The 23,313-nt window shown below is 27.2% G+C and overlaps 4 protein-coding genes across 8 annotated transcripts in view; 2 read left to right on the plus strand and 2 right to left on the minus strand.

Annotated features, from left to right (window-relative positions):
• Window positions 1-607: 607 nt before the first annotated feature.
• LOC107997590 (condensin complex subunit 3) lies at window positions 608-4,112 on the minus strand. The gene is made up of 7 exons (XM_017056288.3): window positions 3,917-4,112; window positions 2,975-3,774; window positions 2,284-2,815; window positions 1,895-2,194; window positions 1,461-1,823; window positions 875-1,381; window positions 608-799 (listed from the first exon to the last, which is right to left on the minus strand). The coding sequence occupies exons 1-7, from the start codon at window positions 4,022-4,024 to the stop codon at window positions 689-691; spliced, it is 2,721 nt and encodes a 906-aa protein (XP_016911777.1). The 5' UTR covers window positions 4,025-4,112; the 3' UTR covers window positions 608-688.
• A 303-nt stretch (window positions 4,113-4,415) lies between these two features.
• LOC107997662 (superkiller complex protein 2) lies at window positions 4,416-9,625 on the plus strand. 2 transcript variants are annotated; one of them, XM_017056416.3, is made up of 12 exons: window positions 4,416-4,623; window positions 4,731-4,852; window positions 4,925-5,234; window positions 5,352-6,003; window positions 6,081-6,312; window positions 6,382-6,635; window positions 6,704-6,851; window positions 6,936-7,214; window positions 7,310-8,214; window positions 8,307-8,665; window positions 8,740-8,918; window positions 9,008-9,625. In XM_017056416.3, exons 2-12 carry the CDS (start codon window positions 4,820-4,822, stop codon window positions 9,335-9,337), a joined length of 3,681 nt encoding a protein of 1,226 aa, XP_016911905.1. In that variant the 5' UTR covers window positions 4,416-4,623; window positions 4,731-4,819; the 3' UTR covers window positions 9,338-9,625. The 2 variants fall into 2 exon arrangements, with proteins under 2 accessions (XP_016911905.1, XP_061930780.1); XM_062074796.1 differs by lacking the exon at window positions 4,416-4,623 and having other exon boundaries at window positions 4,740-4,852; window positions 4,929-5,234.
• Window positions 9,626-9,647: 22 nt separating this feature from the next.
• On the minus strand, window positions 9,648-11,068 carry LOC107997663 (protein SEC13 homolog). Of its 2 annotated transcripts, none has more exons than XM_017056418.3 (4): window positions 10,939-11,068; window positions 10,585-10,865; window positions 10,073-10,457; window positions 9,648-9,992 (listed from the first exon to the last, which is right to left on the minus strand). In XM_017056418.3, exons 2-4 carry the CDS (start codon window positions 10,824-10,826, stop codon window positions 9,684-9,686), a joined length of 936 nt encoding a protein of 311 aa, XP_016911907.1. In that variant the 5' UTR covers window positions 10,827-10,865; window positions 10,939-11,068; the 3' UTR covers window positions 9,648-9,683. The 2 variants fall into 2 exon arrangements, with proteins under 2 accessions (XP_016911907.1, XP_016911906.1); XM_017056417.3 differs by having other exon boundaries at window positions 10,928-10,993.
• Window positions 11,069-11,744: 676 nt separating this feature from the next.
• Window positions 11,745-23,313, plus strand: part of LOC107997657 (cysteine-rich motor neuron 1 protein) — a 34,032-nt gene continuing 22,463 nt past the window's right edge. Inside the window, exons 1-5 of one of the 3 annotated variants that reach the window (XM_062074791.1) lie at window positions 11,753-12,151; window positions 13,213-14,934; window positions 15,942-16,278; window positions 16,365-16,867; window positions 17,787-18,403. The gene's annotated coding sequence lies outside the window, so the exon portion shown is untranslated. Of the gene's footprint in view, window positions 14,935-15,628; window positions 16,279-16,364; window positions 16,868-17,786; window positions 18,404-23,313 lie in introns of those variants that run through there. The other 2 variants (XM_062074790.1, XM_028666588.2) reach the window with 2 other exon arrangements.

Here is a 23,313-nt window from a genome sequence, read left to right on the forward strand (position 1 = left end):
AAAAACGGATTTAATAAATTTATAGATATTTAAATATAATATAATATATGAAATTGTCAACTTAATTATCTTCATTATTTATATATACAAATTATTTATATATAAATGCTTCACTCTATGTACTTGAGGAATAACAAAATAAAATAATATAATATACAAGTATTTCACTTAATTCTGTCACTCTTAATTAATTAAAAAAAGATATCCGAAGAGAAAATTATTCTTCAGAGAAAACATTGTAGATCTGCATTAAGTAATATAAATCATCTTAAGATTATATTTTACGAGATTTTGCGAACATATGTTTTTTTTTTTTTATGGAATGACCAATGTTTTTATTTATTATAAATGTGAAGTCAAAACACATGCAATAATTATTATATCAAAACTTTGAAATAATTGAATTAAAATTTTATAGATGATTGAAAAGTTAGTGATTGAAACAATAGAATTTAAGAAAAATGAAATACAAAAATAAAATAATCGCGATCTTTGTCAAAAAAATTTGTATATATTTACAATATCTTTAATTATGTTTCATTTTATCATATTTTTGATTATATAATAAGAAATGATTAATATATGAAACATGATAATTTTTTTCTCAAATATTTTTTTATAAATTTTTTTTGTATTTGCACAAATAATTAAAAGTGACAGAATTAAATGAGATATTCTGAATAATTGATCATTCGTCAATTTCAGTATCTTCATTCTCTGATACATTACAAGTATCAGGAGTATTTAATTTTTTTTTAAAAAGTTCAATATATTTTAATAATCGCTTATCCTGTTTTACCTAAAAAAAATACAAACAAATTTATATACAATTTAATATATATGATTATTAGTAAATTATAAATGCGATATTTACCATTTTCGTTACTTTCTTAATAGCTTGTTGTAAATTTTTTTCCAATGTATCATCTAATTCTAAATGCAAATCACTTAAAGATCTAAGAAGAACTTCACAATGAATTTTGCTGGATGGATTTAACACTTCTGCGAGCATATTAAAAACAAGATTATTGTGCACACAATAATTTTCTGCATCAGGTTTATGAATTCCAACTCTAGTCAAATTTATTATAAATCTAGATACTTCATAAGGATCAATTTCATGTAAAGGACTAATTTCTGGCGCATTACATAAAATCTGTAAGGTTGGTAAATATGTTTCTTCTAATGATGTTTGGGCATCAACGAGTGTGATAAAATTATCAAAAAAACCCGTCAAACATTGTCGGAGATAAAAATCACTATCATTTACAGGATTATAACATAAAATTATTAATCGTGACAATAAACTTGAACCACTGATTCGTCGATTAAGTAACAACTTACAAAGACCTTCAGCAGCAATTGTTCTTAATCCTTGATTCTGTTTTTAAAAACATTTGTTATTTTTTTAAAATAAGAATATTAATTTATATATATATATATATAATATATATACATACTTCATTATCTAATAATCCTGCTAAGATTTTAATAAAACAGTAATTGCCTTTTTCTGCTTCTGACATGCCTAATGATAAAGAAACTTCTTTATCAGTATCTGTAAATAATTTAGTGCGAGACTTTTCAGTTTTATCAAGTGAGATCTCATTTGTTTTTTCTGAAATATCAAAATATTCAAGGCCATGCAACAATAAGAGATCAAAAATTCCTTTCAAAGCAACAATCCAAATATCTGGATTTTCTTGTTCCAAAGAAAATTGTAAAAATAACATCATAATATGTTGTTTAGCTAATTCTTTATCCAATATACAACAAATAGAGACTGCTTTTATTGCCAATATATGTACTGCATCATCTGGATGCTGAAAATATTATTCTTAAATGAACATATTTAAAATTAATGAAATTTATATTTTAAATTAGAAATATTTACATCTAAACTATCAAGTGCTATTTGCATAAGACTTCTAAGTGTTGGTGTTATCGTAGTTACAGATTGCATCATTGTACATATTATAGTTAAACATTTTATCATTGTTTTAGAATCACTTTTTTCTTTCATTTCTTCATTAATTATAGTTGTTACTTGATTTTGTTCTGATAATTTTTCTATTTCCTTAGTCAATGAGATTATTTCATTTTTTAAGCTATCTGCTTTCAAATATTGTTTATCTTGTATAGCTTGATATTCTTCTTCTTTCAATTCCAACATCTTTATTTTAAGCTTTGCTCTCTAAAAAATATTTTTATTAAATAGTATAATTGTTATATTTTTTTATATTTGTATGATGTATTTAAATATTTTGAAGAATATGAACTTACTTGTAAATTAATTTGATGTTGTTGTTCTTCTGAAACTTGTGTAATTATAGTTTCTTTTAAAGGTAATCTAATTTCACTGATTATGTTAGCTAAAATATCCAATCTACTATTCACATCAGGTATAATTTTTTGTAAGTGTGTTACTATGCATTCAATTAATTTTTCTGTCCAATTATTGCTCATTAATGTATTACAAATTAATTCATTCAATTTTTTTCTACCAACTTCATCACATAAATCATATGTTGTTGATATTTCAAATAATTGTAATAGAATGAATTTCTGCATATGATTTACCCACATTTCATTTTCTCTTGATGATATTGTTGTAAGGAAATCAGAAATATAATTGCAAAATGTTGATAACTCTGGTAAAACTTCTTCCAATTCTTCTGTAAAAGATTCATGTTGCAAATGCTTTATTAAGCATTTCCAATATAATACAGTTTCACTAGTCAATTTATTTATTGGAATTAATTTGGTTTCTTTATCTGTTGGTAATTGTTCTATTAATGTATTTAATGGAGTATTCCTAATTAAAAAAAAGATTAAATATTATGTGAAAAATTAATTATTTACATATTTTCATTCTAATATTATATATCTGATATAAATATTAATATATAATATTAAAATAAATCAATATATTTATGATTGTACATATTTCATATATAATATATTAAATGCTTACTTAAATAAAACATCTAAAGCTAAAACAGACACATCTGTACCAATTTCAGCATCAAGAGCTCTTATTAAACCAATAAAGTCACCATTATAATGTCTTAACCAAGCAGGTAATAAAACATTTTGAACAGTGTTTTTAACTATTTCAGATCTATCTTTTAAACCATCATTTAGCAATTGATCTCTCTGTGTGATAGTCAAAGATCTTACTGTTACTTTACTAATGAAATCATATGCCATTTTACGAACAATCTCATCCACATCTCTAGTCCTTCTCAATGCTACTTGCAGAGTACGTTGATTTTTTGCCATACTCATTAATGCTGCTCTGCGAACCATAGCTTTTGGATCTTTGGTTGCATGAAATATATACATTTTTATAACAGGACATTGGTCATCTGTAGGATCTTGAAGTCTATGTAGAGCAAATATTGCTTGAGCTCTAACTTTTGTTGATTTATCCAATAAGCGATCCATCATAGAAACAGTAATTTTATCACAAAGAGCATCATCTATAAAAGCTTGATCACCCATAGAGTTTAATAACATATTTAAAAAGTGACAAATACGAAATCTCACTCCTGGATTTTTTGCACAATGATTTGTTAAAACAAAATCAAATAACTTAATAAGAAAAGGACATAAAGATTGTTCAGATTCATCATCATTTGTAGATGAATATAAACTAGCGGCAAATTTAGCAATAAATTCTAAAGTATTTTCAACTCGTAAATGTCGCTGTGGAATAGTAAGTGGAATTCTAAAGCAAGATATGAAGGAATCCCAAAAATCTGATATATTATTCTAAAATAAAAAAGAATAATTAACAATTCAACATCAAAATAATTATATTGAAATTTTGTTTATAATAAATATATAATAAATATATAAATAAATATCATAATAATTATTTAAAAAGAATTTGACTTAAAACCTATAAATTTACCTCTTCATAACATTTTGTCAATTTTTTAATATTACTTTGATGACAAGTTTTATTAAATTGAACATTGTAAAATATTTCTTTTATAACATTATTCGTTTTTCGTTTCATATTTATTATAAATATTACAATTATATTTTAAATATAGAAATAATGTATAGAGAAATGTAATACAAAAACGTTAAGTTTTCAAATGTATAGCCAATAGTAAAATTTTTTCCCTAATAAAGTTATAAAATTTGAAATATAAAAATATCAATAAAAATATATAAATATCTTTTCTTTTTATTGCTTAAAATTCATTTAACTTATTCATAAATTTAATTATCAATTCTCACCTAAAATTGTACTTTTATTTAAATAAATAATATTGAAAATAATACTAAAAATACTACAGTCTGATATAGGATATAGAATGAACAATAAACAGATCAATGTATATATTTTACTATCTTTACAAATAAAATCCCCATGATATAAAATAAGAAATATTGCATATATTTGTATCTATTTTATAGTATAAACATGCTTGTAAACATAACCTCGATATTATTTATATTTATTGCTAAAATTATAAATAATTTATAATTTTATAATTTTTGAAATGTACTAAAAATAAATTGTATGCTAATGTAATAATGTAATATAATTTGTTATTTCATAATTGAAATTAAAATAGATCAAAAAATATATTTTTTAATAATTTTTTGGTATTTATAAACAGTATTTATTAAAATTTATTTTTTATATCTCATATTTTATTATATCATATATTATGTGTTTTAGATTAATTATTAAAATTAGATTTTTTTTCTAGTATTATTCCTTTTAATAAAGTGCAATATATTAAAGAATTAATGAGATAGATTGTTTCATTAATGTGGTGTAAATATAAAAATTAAAGAAATGGATATAAAGAATGATACAAATAAACAAATGGTAAAAAATTTTTAATTTAATTATGAAGAAATTTATAGTAATAATTTATTTCAACAATTGTTTATTTCACAGTTAGAATTTGAATTGCCACCTATTTGGCCCGATATTAGAACTGAATTAAGAGAATATATAGAATGTTTGGATAATCTTCCAATATATCATTTGGATAATGCACAATGTTATTGGCCAAGAAAACCTGATATTCTTTCTCTTTTGAATTGTGATATAGCACCACTTGGTACTACATTAAAATTTAATAGAGATCCTGTTACTGGCAAACTTGGAGAAATGCATGAAGTACCTTTGAAATCAGCAGGTGAAACTGCTAGAAATTCTATGTCTATGACACGTGCACCAGGTCCACCTTCTGATATTATTAGAGGTATTTCATAAAATGTTTTATATAATTTAGATCATAGAATATAATTATTAAATATATTAATAACATTAATAAAATTAATGTTCAAAATAATTTGATAAATATTAAAATTTTGTTTAGGAAATACTAGTAATATTCCATTTTGGCCGGGTGGTTTTGATGAACCTGAGATGATAGTGGACTCATCAATGGAGGAAATTGACTTTGAAAATAATTTAAGAACATTAGCAAAAGGATTTAGTGCAGGCATAGAATTTAAAAGTGATAATTATACTCCAAAAGAAAAGACAATACAACAGGAACAAGAATCATTGGAATCAGAGAAAAATGAAATTGAAAGTACAGCAGACAAGATCAATTTAATGGCTATTGTAGAAGAAGAACAAAATGAACTTGATTTTTGGAAATTAGAAACAAAAAAAATAAAGGAAGAAACAAAAACCAAAACTTCAGATATTTCGGAATCAGCATTTGATGAAATTACTTCATTATTAGAAGAAAGAGATATACCTATTTTAAATATTTCAGAAAAACGTGTGGAAACTATAACAGAATGGGCAGAACAATTAGATGTATCTGTTCCACTTACTGATTTTGAAAAACGAATTCCTGAATTAGCAATGAGTTTTCCATATGAATTAGATATTTTCCAAAAACAAGCTATTCTTAAATTAGAAGAAGGTTGTAATGTGTTTGTTGCTGCACATACATCTGCTGGAAAAACAACTGTAGCAGAGTATGCTATAGCATTAAGTCAAAAACATATGACAAAGTAAAGATTTATATTTATTGAATTATATTTCAAATCATAATTATGTAAATTAATAATATTAATTTTATTTTTTTCAGAGTCATTTATACATCTCCTATAAAAGCACTTTCAAATCAAAAATATCGTGAACTTAAAAGAAAATTCGAAAGTGTAGGATTATTAACAGGAGATTTACAAATTAATCCAAATGCATCATGTCTTATTATAACCACGGAAATTTTACAATCTATGTTATATTGCGCATCCGAAGTTTTAAGGGATTTAGAATTTGTTATATTTGACGAAGTGCATTACATTAATAATGATGAAGTAAATAGGATTTTAATGCTACATTTTTGCAAACTTTATATTAAAAATAATTTATATGATATATTTTAGCGTGGTCATGTTTGGGAAGAAAGTGTGATACTTCTGCCACAAACAGTTACTATAGTAATGTTATCTGCAACTGTGCCAAATCCTCTAGTATTTGCTGATTGGGTTGGTCGTACAAAAAAAAAAAAGACATATGTAATAAGCACTCTAAAACGACCTGTACCTCTTCAACATTATTTATATACTGGAACTGATGGTAAAACTAAGGATGATAAATTTTTAGTATTGGGTGAAAGTGGTCAATTTTTATTAGATGGGTAATCTTTAATTTTTTTTTAATTTTTTATTATATATTTTATAATAATATTTATAAATATAATTTTAGATGGTATAAAGCAACAAATTCTAAAAATTCGAAAAACCAAGTAAATAAAAATATTAAAGATATTAAAAAAATATCTATACATCAACAAATGACTCCAAAACAAGAACAAGTATTATGGAGTGCTTTCATTAGTCATTTAAAAACACAAGTACAATTATTATATAAACATTTTGATTAAATTGTTATTATTTATTTAAACATATAGTTATATATTATATGTTTTTTGTTTTAGAATATGTTGCCTGTCGTTGTCTTTATGTTATCACGAAAACGATGCGATATGAGTGCTGTATTATTAAGAAATGTCGATCTTACAACTGAGACTGAAAAGCACACTATTCGAGCTTTTTTTCAAAATAATATTCGACATTTAAAAGGTACTGATAGACAATTACCACAAGTGCTTATGATGCAAGAATTATTAGAAAGTGGAATTGGTATCCATCATAGTGGTATATTACCTATTCTGAAAGAAATAGTGGAAATGCTTTTCCAAACTGGAGTTGTTAAAGTCAGTTTTTCAATATATATATATATATATTTTTTTTCAATTTTATAACATTTATATTAATTATTTAAATTTATAAAGATTTTATTTTATTATAGTTATTATTTGCAACAGAAACATTTGCAATGGGTGTTAATATGCCAGCGCGTACTGTAGTTTTCGATTCTATAAAAAAATATGATGGTAATAATTTCCGAATACTTTATCCTTCTGAATATGTACAAATGGCTGGTCGAGCTGGTCGTAGAGGTCATGATACAACTGGAATGGTTATAGTTATGTGTCGAACATCTGTGCCACATTTTAATGAATTAAAAAATATGATGTGTGGACAAGCTCAGAATTTAGAATCGAAATTTAAAGTAACATATTCTATGGTATTAAATCTAAGAAGGCTAAATGAATCGGTGACAGTCGAAGCAATGATGCGAAGATCTTTTAAAGAATCACCAGTAGTTATAAATCAAAATAATTACAAAATGCAATTACAAGAAGTGGAGAATGAATTATCAAAATTGCCACTTTTAACTGATTTACAAAAGAAACTTTCCGATTTTTATCGAGTAGCTGTTGATTATTTAGAATATCTGAAATATTTGAAACCTTATTTTTACGAGACACAAAAAAAAGCAGTAAAAAGTTTAACACCCGGAAGAATATTGCTTATATCATATGAAAGTCATTATAATAAATTAGCTTTATTATTAGGCACAGTTCAAAATAAAGGTAATAGACAATATAGAGTATTAGTTCTTAAAAATTCTGATATATCAAAATCTATCAAAGAAATAGAAGAAAAAAATCAGAAAATTAATAAGTCCAATAAATGGTACGATATTGTTGCTTTAACAAAGAAAGAAATATTTATACCAGTTGGAATTCCATCAGATGAAGTATTGACTATAGATGCATGGAATATATTAGAAATTACAAATTGTCAAATTAAAATAGATTATAATTTGGTTTTGGCAAATTGGGAAAAAAGACAAATACCTAGATTTAAGTAAGTAGTAAAGAATCGCATTTAAAATATCTACAATTTATTATATATAATTATTATATATAATATTATATATAAAATTAAATTATTTTTAGAAATGAAGAACCTAGTCAAACTTATAAAACAGCAATGCAAGAATTAATGACTCTATCTCTTAATGCTTCTCATAATTCTTCTACATTAAAACCATATCTAGAGATGAAAATGAATTATGATGTTGATAGGAAATTACAACATTTATTCGATTTAAAAAAAGCTGTATATGATATGAAATGTAGAGAAATATTGAATTTTGAAGAACAATTTGAAATTGTATATGAACGAAGTGAATTGGAAAGCAAAAAAAATAAATTACAATTAAAACTTAGTGATGAAGGATTAAGTTTGTATCCCGAATATACAAATGCTGTTGCACTTCTTAAAAATTTAGGATATATAGATAATGATGAAAGAGGTATGTTTTTTTATAAAATAAAAATTATTAAGATTATTTAACAATTTAAAATAATTTTTTATTGTGTTTTATAGTTGCATTGAAAGGTCGAGTAGCTTTACAAATGGGAAATAACGAATTATTAATTACAGAGCTCATTCTTAAAAATGTATTAACTGTACTTCAACCAGCTGAAATAGCAGCATTGTTATCTGCTTTAATATTTCAACAACGAACTGATGTTGAACCAAATTTAACACCGGAATTAAAAAGGGTATATTTTCTTAGCATAAATTTTTTATAAATGTTAAATTGTTTCAAATAATAGATTTATTATAATGTTTAAATATTATTTGATTGTAGAGTTGTGAAGAAATAAAAGAAATACATGCTGAATTAGAAGCTTTAGAACAACATTATCAATTAGTAACATTACAACCACTAAACTTTGGTTTAGTAGAGGTAGTTTATGATTGGGCACAAGCGAAATCATTTGCCGAAATTATGGAAAAAACGGATGTACAAGAAGGAATTATAGTACGATGTATTCAACAATTAAGTGAAACATTACGAGATGTAAAAAATGCAGCTACTACTATAGGTGATCCTGTTTTAAAAGAAAAAATGGAAGAAGCTTCTACTGTTATTAAAAGAGATATTGTTTTTGCTGCATCCTTGTATACTCAAAATTAATCATTTAACGAATTCTATACAATAATTATATGTACAATAATTTATTTATATATATAAATATGCAAAATATTTTTTACTTGATTAATAACAGATATATAATATGTATATTTTTATAACTTATACATCGTTTATGATGCATTGTTAAAAAAATGTACAATATAGTATTTCTTCATTATAGATGTAAAATTCTGGAATTTAATTTGGTCTGAAAATTATATTTCTTTATGTATAATAAGATAAATATAATAAGAATACAAAGAAGAGGAATAAAATTGATATTAATATTAATTATTTTAATTTACAATACTTATTGATAAAAAATGTTATCTTATTTTATTTTCAGATATTATAATGTACGCTGATCAGTGTTATTAAGGTTTCCTTGACCTTTATTTGTCTCAGAAATACAAATCCATTGTCCTTCAGTATTTTCACGCCAAAGGGATACTTTATTATCTCCACCACTAACTGCTAAAATACCTCCAGTTAATGACCAACTAACATTCCAAATGACATCATCAAAAACATTGAGGATAGTTGGTGTCCAACTAGTATAATCATTAGAAGTCCATACAATTACACGACGATCTTGTGAACAAGATGCCAAAGCTGCTTTGGATGGTCCAACTGCAGGAGCCCATGCAACATCCCTTACCTGTGAGAAACAAGATATTTAATTATTATTTTTCTTTAATTTATATTTCTAAATTTAAAAGATAATAGCAGATGTATTACCCAATCACTGTGTGCTTCTAATTTATCTTCTTCAATCCATCTATCACCTTCTTCTTTCCAAATTTTTACTAAATTATCACAACCTCCTGTAGCTAATCTTTTTATTGGTCCATTTCTTTGTGTTCCACTAGCATCAAAACTAGGTTCAATAGCAGGACACCAACTCACAGCATTGCATCCAATCGAATGAGCATTTGTAATTTTTTGTGTATCCCATGTATCACCATTATTAACAAGTATAGATACTGAACCATCAGAGCTGCCACAAGCTAAAATTAAGCCAAATTCATGTGGTGCCCAAGCTACTGAATTAACAGAGGAATCATGACCATTGTGCTCATAAATCTTGGTCCATTCTCCTAATTCTTTCCAAATAATTACTTTTCTATTACAAAGAATAATATATAAAAATTTAAAAATTTAATAATTTTTTTAATTACAAATTATTATACATAACAAAATAAATTATTTTGTTTTTAATTATTAAAAAATTTCAATAAATTATAACACACCGATCATAACTGCAGGACGCTAAAAGATTTCCGAACTTAGGATGTGCCCAAGTAACCTGCCATACAGGTCCAACATGACCTTTAAGATCAGCCACTAAACTTTGCGTTCCGTTTTTTAAGTCAAAAATTTTAATCGAATTATCACTGGAACAAGTTGCTAACCTCAAACCATAATAATCCATTTCGGCATCATGAATCATGTCTTCATGACCGGTATCAACCGTATTCAAAACAGATACCATTTTTATGATACCTTTTATTCAAATTTCTGCAATTATATTCTAAAAATTATAAAGAAATTAATATTTGATTATAAAGACGAATAGGTTATGTTGGTCAGTACCTGTCACTTACGTGGAAGCATGTGCGCAGTTAACGCATAATTGCTTTGCGCAACTCATATAAATTTTAATATGTTGTATCAAGACTATGCATTATATCAAAGAATTAAATGAAAATTATTTTTGTGATAATATTAAAATTATATGTGATAATAAATGTTTCTTGTAAGTATTTATAATAAATTATTAAATTTAGAATAAATTATATAAATACTAAAATTTTATACATCATTATTATAGTATTTCTATGTAATATTTTCTTTTTATTTTAAGATCATTTAATTTTCTATATTGATTTTGAATTAAATGTTGTTGATTTATATTGTAATAATATCTAATAATTTACATAATTTCATAATATATCATTTTAATTTTATTTTTAAAATTATTAAAAGATTAAGAGGCGTTTCTATATGTTAACGAAATTTTAGGATAGTAATATAAATTTTATTACAATTTGATATATTTAAATTTATATTTAAGTATTACTATTTATATATAAATTTATATTTTCAAAATATAAAAGAAAATCTCAAAAATTTAAAATAGATAAGAATTTAATTTAAACATATAATTCTTAATATATTGTATTATTTGGAAAACGATACCAACTTTGAAACTTTACAGGTGACTACATGAAAATTTTACTTATAATTTATTATATTATTTATTAAATAAAACAAAATAGAATAAATAATAAATAATTAAATTAATTTTTATTATATCATTATATTTATTATAAAGAATAAATTATTAAAAAAACTATATAAAATATTAAATATTATAATAATATATAATTATAAAAAAACGATGAATATCATATTTAAGTGTGTGATTAAATTCAAAATGATCGTGTTCAAATATTTTATCACGAAAGAAAACAATATACGATTCATCGTAAAATAAGCTATTGAACAATAAAATTTTAATTTCAATTAACAATTAATAATTATTATAAGAACATATTATAAATTATTAAAAATTCCATTTTTTTATTAATTTTATTTCAAATATTATAACCTTTTATATGTCAAAATTAAATTTTCATTTATAGATAATTTGCTATGTATTGCTTTTAAATATATAGTTATATTAAAATATTAATTAATTGTTATATTAAAATATTAATAAATATTAATTGTTTTTTTAAGAAAAGGATAAGTACATAATAGTATGAGTAAACAGAAGTAAATTAAATTAATCTGTGATAATCGATAATGATTATGGTACGTATAAAAATTAAAGATGTAAAATAATCTAATTAAGATTTTTTTAACTTTATTCTATATTTATTGCATTAATTATCAATAACTTATCAAAAATATAAATCTAATAATTTTTTGATATATTAATATATTTTTATCGTTTTTACAAGAAAGAGATATTTGTTTAAGAAAAAAGAAATATAAAGAACATTGTTACATAAAACAATTGAAATTTATAAATAACTTCGTATGAATATTATATTACGTTATAACATTGATTATAATTACTTGCTGCAACGAATTTATCTCATCATCCAATGAATTTAATCTAAATTCATTATTGTTTTACTTATGAATATTTTCAATTTAATTACAATCTCATCTCAATATGAATTATATCGATTTAATGTTCAATTTCATGGATATTTGGATGATATCCATCGTTAATTCATCCTAACTTGAATCATTATAGCTTTACTGGAACATTCGAAACACTTGAAACATGTGTACTGTATGTAATGCCCTAAACGCATACAGATGTCATTAGTTCATTGTAATTCATGAAACTACGATGCAACATAACACAGTATATATGTTCGTGCAAATTTGTCCCTTTCGGCATGCCGATAATGACAAGGCTTCTGGCGTCATGTTGATAAGATGGATAATTGATATATGTTCCCTAGGGATATGCATATATGTACATATATACATATATACGCATATATATTTTCTTAACTTATATGTTAATATATTCGTACGATATTTTTGAAGAGTTAATTCTAGAAATCAATTCTAGAGGAAAAAAACATTATTCTCGTCTCACTTTATCTAATGTAAATTATTTGTTAATAAATTTAATCGATATTTTTTTATATTATTTTTGTGTTTCTCTTAACTGCTTGAATCGATCTCTCACACGAACATATTAACATTTTATTAATATTAATATATTAATATTATTTATATGTTATATAAAAATATAAAAAGTAATGCTGGATAGAATATTATAAAATTTTATTTTATAGTCGAGTAACAATTACTGTTACTGCTATTATATATATAATTACATTTATTTGTAGGACGATATCAGAAAATTGGAATTGTTTATCGATCGCTTTACAAAAGATGCATGGATCCGTTGATAACTTGGATGCTTATTGTTAGAATAATCAACAGGAAACGAAACGAATTCGATTTCGTTTCCTTGTGTTGATCTTTTGCACTGCAATAACTTCTGACTGTGTACCCAATGAGGAGAACATATAACTAATATACCATGTTAGAATATGAGACATGTGCCATAGCAGATGATGTTTCATAAGAAAACTTTCATAGTTCCACGAATCTAACAATATTAAATTCTATGTTATTTTCCAAAGTATTCCTCAAGTTATGTTCCATGTAATTATACAGTTTATTAAGATAATAGTATTTATATTGAAAACTATAGAGAATTTATTATCTATATATAAGATACTGAAAGTTCTTCGTTTCTAGTATTAGTATAGCATATATGTACAATATAAAGCATTTATGAATTTTTCTTGGATTTAGTGGAAATTGTATTTAGTGCGACATATATGCGATTATATTATTGTGCGATGTGATTTTACTATATCACTCTTTTGTAGAAATAATGAATCGAAGCACAGCATTAAGAAAATCGTTTATTAAAATTGCATTATTCGAGTTTTACAGGATGTTAATGAAAATGTAGGTCTCCATTCTCTTGACTTTTATGGATAGATCGTAAAAGACGCATAACATTATAACTGTATACAAGTTTTCTAAGAAATAACTATGTTCCAATCAAAGATTTACTAAGTATATAAATCAATCTATTTTATAATTCAAATAATATGAGATATTTTTTCAATAATGTAAAATAATCTTTATCAATATAACTTAATTTAATGTTAATTAATATATAAATTATTCTACTTAATTTTCATTCTTACATCAATTTGACACATATGCTACAATGCTTTATTATCTTAAAACAATTTATACGAATAATTTCTTATTCGATTAGAAGAAAGTTATTTTTTTTATTTTTAACAGAAACTTGAATATTTAATTATTTATTTTTTTATTATATCGAGTTTTTATTATTAAATATCAAAACACGAAAGAAGTTTGAAAAATGAAAAACATATATATATTAAAGATTTATTTGGAACATTATATATGCTTTTGTTTAAATTAAAAAATAAAAGGAAATAAATTATCTATAACAGATAAGAAAAATTCGAAAGTATTAATGTTATCGATATCAGTTATAGTTTTCTCAAGATTCGTTAGCAACAATTGAAAAATTTGACCTCGTGTTCGAGAAAATGGCTATCTCAGAAATTCAGGGCGAAGGTTCCAGAGGTTCCGGTTACGATACTCACTACAGGTCGTCGCCATGTACACGCTAGTATCGTGGCAAGATCCGGACGAAGGAGTATCAGGAAGAATGGAAAGGGGAATGTCGGTCAGTGGGCCTTTCCTTGCAATGACGGTACTCCGTTTAACGCCTTGGGGCTACCTAGGAATGTTGGAACAGCGTACAACTTGATGTCTCTCCTTTTCTTTCTCAAATCTTTTTTCCTTTTCTTCTTTGTACACTCCTACTTCTCTAAATTAATAACATTTATCTCTATACAGCATACATGCACTTCCTTCTGGAACGTTATAAAATAAATTTGATGTACAAGATGCAACATAAACCTGCCGGTTGATCGAACATTGATTATGGATAAGTTTCATGGAAGTTTATGGTGTATAATTTATGTAAGCAGCTAAAAGTTTCCGTTACGGTAAGATTTTATAAATTAATATTGATATTCAGGTGTTCTGTATGAAAATAGCTTCTATCAATAGATTATTGAACAAAGTATATCTAATTATGCAAAGAATTAGAACTGTTTTTCTAATTATAATATTTCACGATATTATCTTTTAAATAAAAAATTATTCTTGATTATTTAAATTATGACTAAACACGTAAGTCATGTCATAAATAGCAATTTATTTATTGCTATCAACCGATGAAGCATTTAACCCTTAGTGGTAATTAATTACCTCAAATATAATTCTTAGATGTTATTAATATGTTGATCTTACAAAGATTCAATTTTTTCAATTTTTTTAAAATCAATCAGTTTTATTAACTATTATTTTTAAATAAATTAAAGTAAAAATAAAAAGTAAAAATAAGTTAAAAAGCTAACTAAAATAAATTCTCTTTTTCTTGTAATTAAAATATTTTATTGTTAATATATTAAAAATAATATATTTATTTTATTATTTTTTAAATTTTATAATTTAAAAGAAAATATAAAATATTAAAAATTCTAACCAATATTAATTCAATAATCAGATCACTGTAATAAAACAAAAAACGATAATTAAATTTTAAATTTCCATTTAGATATCGTTTGATCATAAACGATAGTCTCCTCCTTTTATTTTTTTTTTTTTTATTAAAGTAGACCGGTTCCTCCATGCATTTCAATATTACCATGCTTTGACACGGCAAAAAAAAAAAAACGTCTAAATACACAAGAGCGCCTTTTTAATTCCAACGAGCTTCAAAGCGCCCTCGTTCCAGCTTTATATTTACCGCTCTCTCTGCAGGTGTTACATATTTTTCGGTAGGTTACATAAAACCGTAAGAGTTCAAACTCGTGCATTTGGAATAGAGCCACTAAATCTTCGCTGGGTCGCTTTAGAATTTCTTCTTCTTTCCTCTCGCGTTCAATTTAAATATAAAATCGAATCTCTTACGAAAAATTCTAAAACGTTTTTCGATTCTTCTTTCCAGCGCAGCCGATAACGCGCGTAGGAAAAGAGGAAGCGCGTTCGAAAGAACGTTTACGCTTACTCGAACAGCGCCGTTTCGTTTGAAACGTTAACACGGATGAACCCAGGCCACTGAACGAGAGCAATGGACGGTCGCGAAACGGCCACGGTGAAACGGGCGCGGTTCACTGCATATTTCCATGCCGGTGTAGCCCAGGATATCGCGAGTACCGTAAAGGTGAAGAAGCGGGTCGTTGCCGGATCGAATTCCGCGCGTACCAGTCCACAGAACCACATTAATTTTCAACGTGCGCGCTAGAATTACACCGGATCCTTTCGTTCAGTGAGAAAAATGGAAGGTAAGAAAGATGGGTGTGCTCACTCAGTTTTACCATTGCCTCTCTCATACACATTCCCTCCTCCTCTTTCTCTTTCTGTTTCTTAGTATGCTGGCTCTCCTCCCTACGGATGCAACCGCTGCAACCGCACTTTTTCGTGTCTACAGGCAATACTGCGGGAGTACCGTAAAGTTGGAAGGAGCAATACGTTCTAGAATCGAATTCCGGACGTGTCTGTGCGAGCTACATGAATTTTTCCCAAGGTTCTTCCCGTTGAGTATCGCGCTGACTATTTGACTGCTTAAATAAAAGAAAAAAAAAAGGAAAAAAGAAAATAAGAAAGAGAAAAAAGAAAAAGAGATTAGGAGGGATCCATGATTGTGACTTCTGACTACTTGAATAAAAAAAAAGATAAGGAAATAGAGAGAGGAGGAAAGAAGAAATAGGAAGTATCACGTTGTAGGATATGGAGATTAGAAGAGATACGGATCTACCGTTGTGATACGAGAGGAAATCGAGTGTTTGAAAGATCGTTGAATACGACTTCGTAATTACGGATGGTTTTGGGTCATTTGGTCGATCGATGACCCGTTTCATCTACTATTGAAATGTAAGCACTGACCGGTAACAGGTAACATCATCGAGTTTTTACCTTTTTGGTTAGTAGCGGACAGAATCATCGTTTAAAATGGAAAATTGATCGATTCGTAGATATTCGTAGTTTGTTAGCGTAATAGAAGAATGGTAGTGTGATCGATATTTTGAATAGAGTGATAAATCAGTTTTATCGATATTGTTGTTGGTCGCGGGACATTGCGTTGTGAATAAAGTATTAAGGTGCATTAAAATTTGTTTATAATGAATGAAGTATAAAATTTTTAAACGAAAAGCGAATATTATCCGATTAAGTGTTCAAGTAGATATAAGCAAAATTTAAATTTGTATAAAAGTTTCATTGGAAAGAGTTAAAAAAAAACATTAAGTAATTTAATAGTTTTAATGGGATAGAATGTTTTTAAAGTCTCCGGTGAATCGATTTAATCTACACGAATTACGAACCAACGTTATTTGAATATTTTTCGATAAATCTCATTAAAAAACCGATCTCATTCGTACATTTAAAAAAATACGTAACTAAAAATTAAGAGGAAAATCAATTACAAAACTAATTTTATTCGTTGTTCTAAAACAAAGCTTTTGTATTTCGTTAAAAAAATTTTCGTTGCAATTTTTATTCGTTATTTCGTCCTCAAATTATTTTACCGTAATTATCTTTTAATCGTAATTAATAAACCGAACCATTTTACCTCTATTTTTTCTCTTTTATTATATGACAAATAAGCACAATTATAATCATTTTCTTTTAAATATTTCATTCCATTTTCTTCGTTACGCACCTATGTATAATACATATTCAGATATAACAAAAAAAAAAAAGTTACGAAATGGTGAAACCTTCATATTAAATCGAAAAAACGCGAAACTATCTATCATTGAAAAATCACTTAAAATTTAATAAATTGTTCCAGGTTATATGTTACACGGATACACGTTTAATTGCCGGAGTTTTATCCGGAGCAAAGCAAGAATTTTATTATTTACCGCAAAGGAGGAGTTTCAGCCGGCGAAATTTTAGATGTGAACGAATCCAACAGGATCGACGGTTACCCGTGTTTCCTGGTGTTACGTCGGTGTCCAGAGATTGTGGCGTACGTCGACAGGGCCGTAGAATTCTAGAAGGGGGTCATCATACGAGGCCGGCTCCGCCGAACGCACCGAGCCAGGACAGTATACGAACGTCATTCGGCGCGGACTGAGCGGCGAAAGGCGCGTTACCTGCCGAGCGGTACCGCAATTTCGAATCCAAGTCTGCCTCTTTCGTTTCGTGTCTCTCTACGAAAGCATTACTTCCAAGGGAAATAGGGGTTGCGATTCAGTGGAACGATCATCGTTCGACATTTTTATCGAACGATCGTTCACGATTTTCTGTCGTTTGCCAAGTGCGAGAAGAGGGAAGAAAAAGAAAACACAGACATATATATATATATATACACAGACGCACGAGAGAAGATCTACGGATTGTTTCACGGAGAACGGTGGATTAATTGGCTGCACGTTTCCACGCGTGTGAATTATAGAAATCGAGGTACGTGTGCATGCAAATTGATTTTTTTTTGTACACTTCGTTTTTTACACGATTCACTCGATTTTCCATTTGCGAAATGTCGTTCTCACGCGAGATTGACATTTGGTTAATTGAAATTGTTCCTTTTCTTCCTTTTTTTTTTTTTCCTTTTGGAATTATAATCATCATTGGAGGATCATTGGATGATTTTAAGAATTGTTTTTTTTCTCTTTATTTATTAGCGTTTCTTCTTTCTCTTTTTTTTCATTTTATTAAAGCGAATAGTTTAAACTTAACAGATGATGATACATAGTGATTTTATAAAACAGATCCTATCTCGGTTTTAATAGACGGATCATCTTTACCGCGGTTATTCCCTGTTTTATTTACCGAAGGAGATATTCCTTCTACGTTGAGAGTACTTTGCTTGTTCGTGAGCTGTTCGTGAGTCGACTTGTGTGCACGTGAGCATCTGCGTATATGTGTGTGTACTTATCTTCTTATTCTGGTTGATTAAAAATGCCCTGCTAAAGCTTGATGAATTTTCATCGCGCGCGCAAAAGTCTCGCGTTCTAAAAACGCCGACTTTATCCACGAAATGTTTATTAAATTTAGATTATTCTTTTGCTACAACTTCTTTTCATATTGCATTCTTAGCCATATATATCATAATTATATGTATATATATATATGTTTTTGTTTTTTTACTTTTTTCCTCATATTTTAAATTCTCTTCTTATAAATAGCACACAACGGGTTGAAAATTTAAATAGAGTAAAACATTGTGTTTTAAATAAGACAAATAAAATTTCTTTTCCTCTAAAAGAATATTATACACGTGCAGTTTTATTTTTTCTTTCAACGAGCATGATTGAAAAGAAATATAATGATTACACACATGTGCGATACATTATAATATCTCTCAAAAATTTCAAAATACTTTCTCATCTCTACGCTTGATATTTGCAAATATATTTTAACAAGACAGAATTTAAAAAAATACAATTAATTTATTCCCTTCGAAAAAAAAATTAATTAATTCCAACACGTCTTTGAACATGTATATTCCTTTCATATAACGCGTTAAGAGTTATCCAACTCGAAACCGGAATTAATTTTTGATTATTTTCATCCGTACTTCCACAACGGTACAATTACACCTTTTTCTTGTACTTCTCTCACATCGAAAAAACGTTCCGGATATACCGGTGGATCACGTGCACGCGACTTTCCTCTATTTATTTATCATCCCTTTTTTCTTTTCCCCATTTTTCTTTCCCCCATTTCTTTCTTTCTTTTCCCACCGCCAGAAAAACGATGAAATTATAACGTAGAAATTTTCTTGCGGTTTAAATTCATGTGGATCTCGTAAATCACGACGATAAATTTCTTGAAATCACCGAGTCAATTAATTCCTGTGAAATCCACCGAGCCATGCTTGGCATATCCACTTGTGCGTGCGCTTTCTAAAACGGCAAGAATGCAATTTCTATGTAGTGATGTATTAACTGTCTGTCAAGTTATATTTGGCCACCTTTATTTTATTGAAACAAAAATATATGTATATATACAATTATACGATTGAAACGAATGAAATAATGATCTTAAATATAAGAGTATAGTGATGAATCGATCGAAACGATTATAAAATATTCATTTAAAATAATCAACAGATGGAGAAGCGAAGAAGGAAGGTCTAAAAGGAAGATCTGCAAAGAGTATATACGTAATATACGTCGTATTTATGATCTTTGGCATTTGTTTATCTCAATACAATTACAGAGATTGTTCGTGCAAATTTAAATTATGAATACAAACTGGAATACTGGTTCTTCGAATATAGTTATTAGATATTTTACTCTAAATTCTACATAAAAATTTCTGCATAAATTTCCACAGTCTGATAATCAATAATTACATTGCCATTACTCTACGAACTGATTCTCAGAATGCAGACTCGGATTATAACGAAACATGATACTCGATACGAATTTTTTTACACATCCGACATAACATTTCGGTACGAATATAAATTTTATAATTAATTTTATTCAGAAATACTTAGAAATACGCGATACAAATTTTTCTGAAAGCCTGTCTCTGGCCAGCCGCTCCGTGGAGCGATGCCACAATAGCAGCACATGTAACGTGTTGTACGTACGTATTTCCCTGAAACCCGCCATGGAGCGAGAATTTTTCCCTTTACACGGATACACCTCCCGTCTCTGGAACCGAGATGCGCACCGAGTATTAATTATTCCCGCTTTCTTTGCATTCCTCCTCCCGGCTTTTACGTGCGCCTTTTGTTAAGTTTGTTGCACACTTGACAAGGAGGAATCGATTGCCGTTCAATGGCAGAAGAATCTCCCTTCTGAGGCTGGGCATTCGAAATCGCGACCGATCCTACGTGTCGCGAATGCCGAAAGAATCGCGTCGTTGGCGTTAAATTATCGATGCCTGGAGGATCCCCTAACAAGCCGTATGCAAATTCTCAGCGCCCATGTTCCTTCTTGGGTGTTTAAAAAGTTGATGCGCGGTGTTAAGAGAAATTTTTATTTTTCTCCTTCTCACTTTCGTTTCTTGGAATAGAAACCCTGTCTTTTTTTGTTTTCGGAATTAGATAGATAGATGTTTGTTTTATTTACATCGAAGTGGAGGAAAATATTTTCGAGTTGTAATACGGAATTAGATATCTTTCGATTCACATTTCAATTTTGGAAAATTATCTTCATTGTTATCGAAGGAATTCTTTTAATAATCTAGTTTTGAAAATTTGATAGATGAGATGTTTAGTAAGTATGAGCGTTTCTTCTTGTTTAATATTCATCGAACAAACGAAAAAAAATGTGTAAAAATATGAATCGATGCTATTGGGTTGTACAGGTTGATGGAAAGATAGAGAAATACTTGGGAAAATAATTAATTCGTTGTTATTCAATCAATTTGCACAGATTGGATAGAAAGAAAAGGAAATTGCATATTTTGCCTTTGTGCTTTGTCTTTTTATATTCATAATTTTAAACGTAACAAAAGCTTGTTGTAACGATAATTGTTTGAAATGGGCGAGTTTCAGATTCAATAGGGATCCAGGTTTGGTATTTATGATAGTTGCATCAGGAATTACAATATGTATGCTTTCGAAGCCACGGAACAATGAAACGTACTATGATCGTAATTTTGATGTAATTGGACCAAGCAACGAGAATCGATATATATATATATATATATTACACGAATTCACGCGGATTTTCTGTCACTTTATGTTTTTCGTTTCTGCACGATATTACAGATAAAACCGGTATCGACAAGATCGATACTCGTTACTCGTTTGTGATAATCGCGACATATATCGCTTTAATTTTAAATCGAATTCGAGCGTACACCATTCTTCTAACTCCTTACTTCGCTGTTTATTTATTTATATTAAAATACAAGATATAAAACTATAAAATTTACAAACTTTCAAAAAGCTATTTAGGCTTAAAAGCTCTTAGGAGAAAAGAAAATTTTTGGCAACGATCGACACTCTCGATTTTATAAATCATTTGTGACTTATAAAATTTAAGTTCATTCCAATGCAAAGAAATACTGACAATTTTATTACGGCAATAAAATTATTCTTGGACCATGTAAATTCTGCTCGTTTTCGCGATTAGAATATATATATATATATATATGTATATATATATATATATATGTATGTAGCTTAATACAAGAACACACGAAAATAATGAATAACCAAATAATGAGGAGTTCATAAAAATATCTCATTAACCCCTTCGTATTCTCCGTTCTCTTTTATAATTATTAATGATGGAAAATGTCGCTTTTTTATTTATTTTTTGCACGCGTTAAAACTGAGAGAATCAGAAAGAATTTATTATTCGATTAAAAATTATTATTATTCGATTAATTAACTTAAATTATGGAACGTTTAAAAGTATATTGAATATTTAGATTTAACAAATATAGAACAACATAGTTTCGTATATATTAAATGTATTAAAGTATTAAATGTGAAAAGATTAATCGGTTAGGATTATCGTTCTTGACATTTAATACCATGTTTTAATGCCACTTGTTTTATCCAGCCGAGAGAATACCGAGCCTACTCGTCCTCGTGGATTATCGAAAAATTCTGATTATTTCTCATCAATTAGTTTGAAGCCCGTAATAATTGCAATCGATACTCGCCATTAGTAAGAAATGTTCGTAATTGTTTTAAATATCGAATTATTTTCTCATTTGTGTTAATTTTTGCCTCCTTCATTTTTATTTCCTTATTTCTTGTTCCATAGCGAAATTTTATTTATCCATCCATCCTTTCAAGACGAGTTTTTTTTTTTTTTCATTTCATTTCACAAGAGACGAGAATAGAAATAATATAAATAATTTCTTTATAATTCAAAGATAGAGTTGAAATGAGATAACGATTCATATTTAGAAAACAAAAAAATGATAATAAAACAATCGTTAATTCATCCGAATTATTTTCTTTTATATTATTCTGAAATAAATTTTCGCAACTTTTAAAAGCTAATCCTAGATATTCGTGAAACGATGAAAAATTCGTTACAAAAAGTTTTAAAATCTAATCTTATCTTCTATTTTCAACACTAAAAATGAATTGTATTTTGCTTTTAAATTAAATTAGTAAATTCTTAATGCAAATTAAGGATCGGATCGATCAAAATTATCTTCGAAATATTCTCCTGAGAATATCAAATTTGTTGGAAAAAGAAAAAAAATTGCTGGTTAATACCCTTCCGCGTTACTGAAGAAGGGATATCGGTGTAGAGAGACACTGAAAAAACATATCGTGTACTGTCATTTTGTCACGGGATGTAATAAATATTAAACAGACATTTCATCAAAGATTCTCGAACGAACGAAATTGCATTTCACGGTTGCATCTATCTCGTAAATGCGAA

This window comes from Apis cerana, linkage group LG5 (genome assembly GCF_029169275.1).
Source record: "Apis cerana isolate GH-2021 linkage group LG5, AcerK_1.0, whole genome shotgun sequence".
NCBI classification, from domain to species: domain Eukaryota; kingdom Metazoa; phylum Arthropoda; class Insecta; order Hymenoptera; family Apidae; genus Apis; species Apis cerana.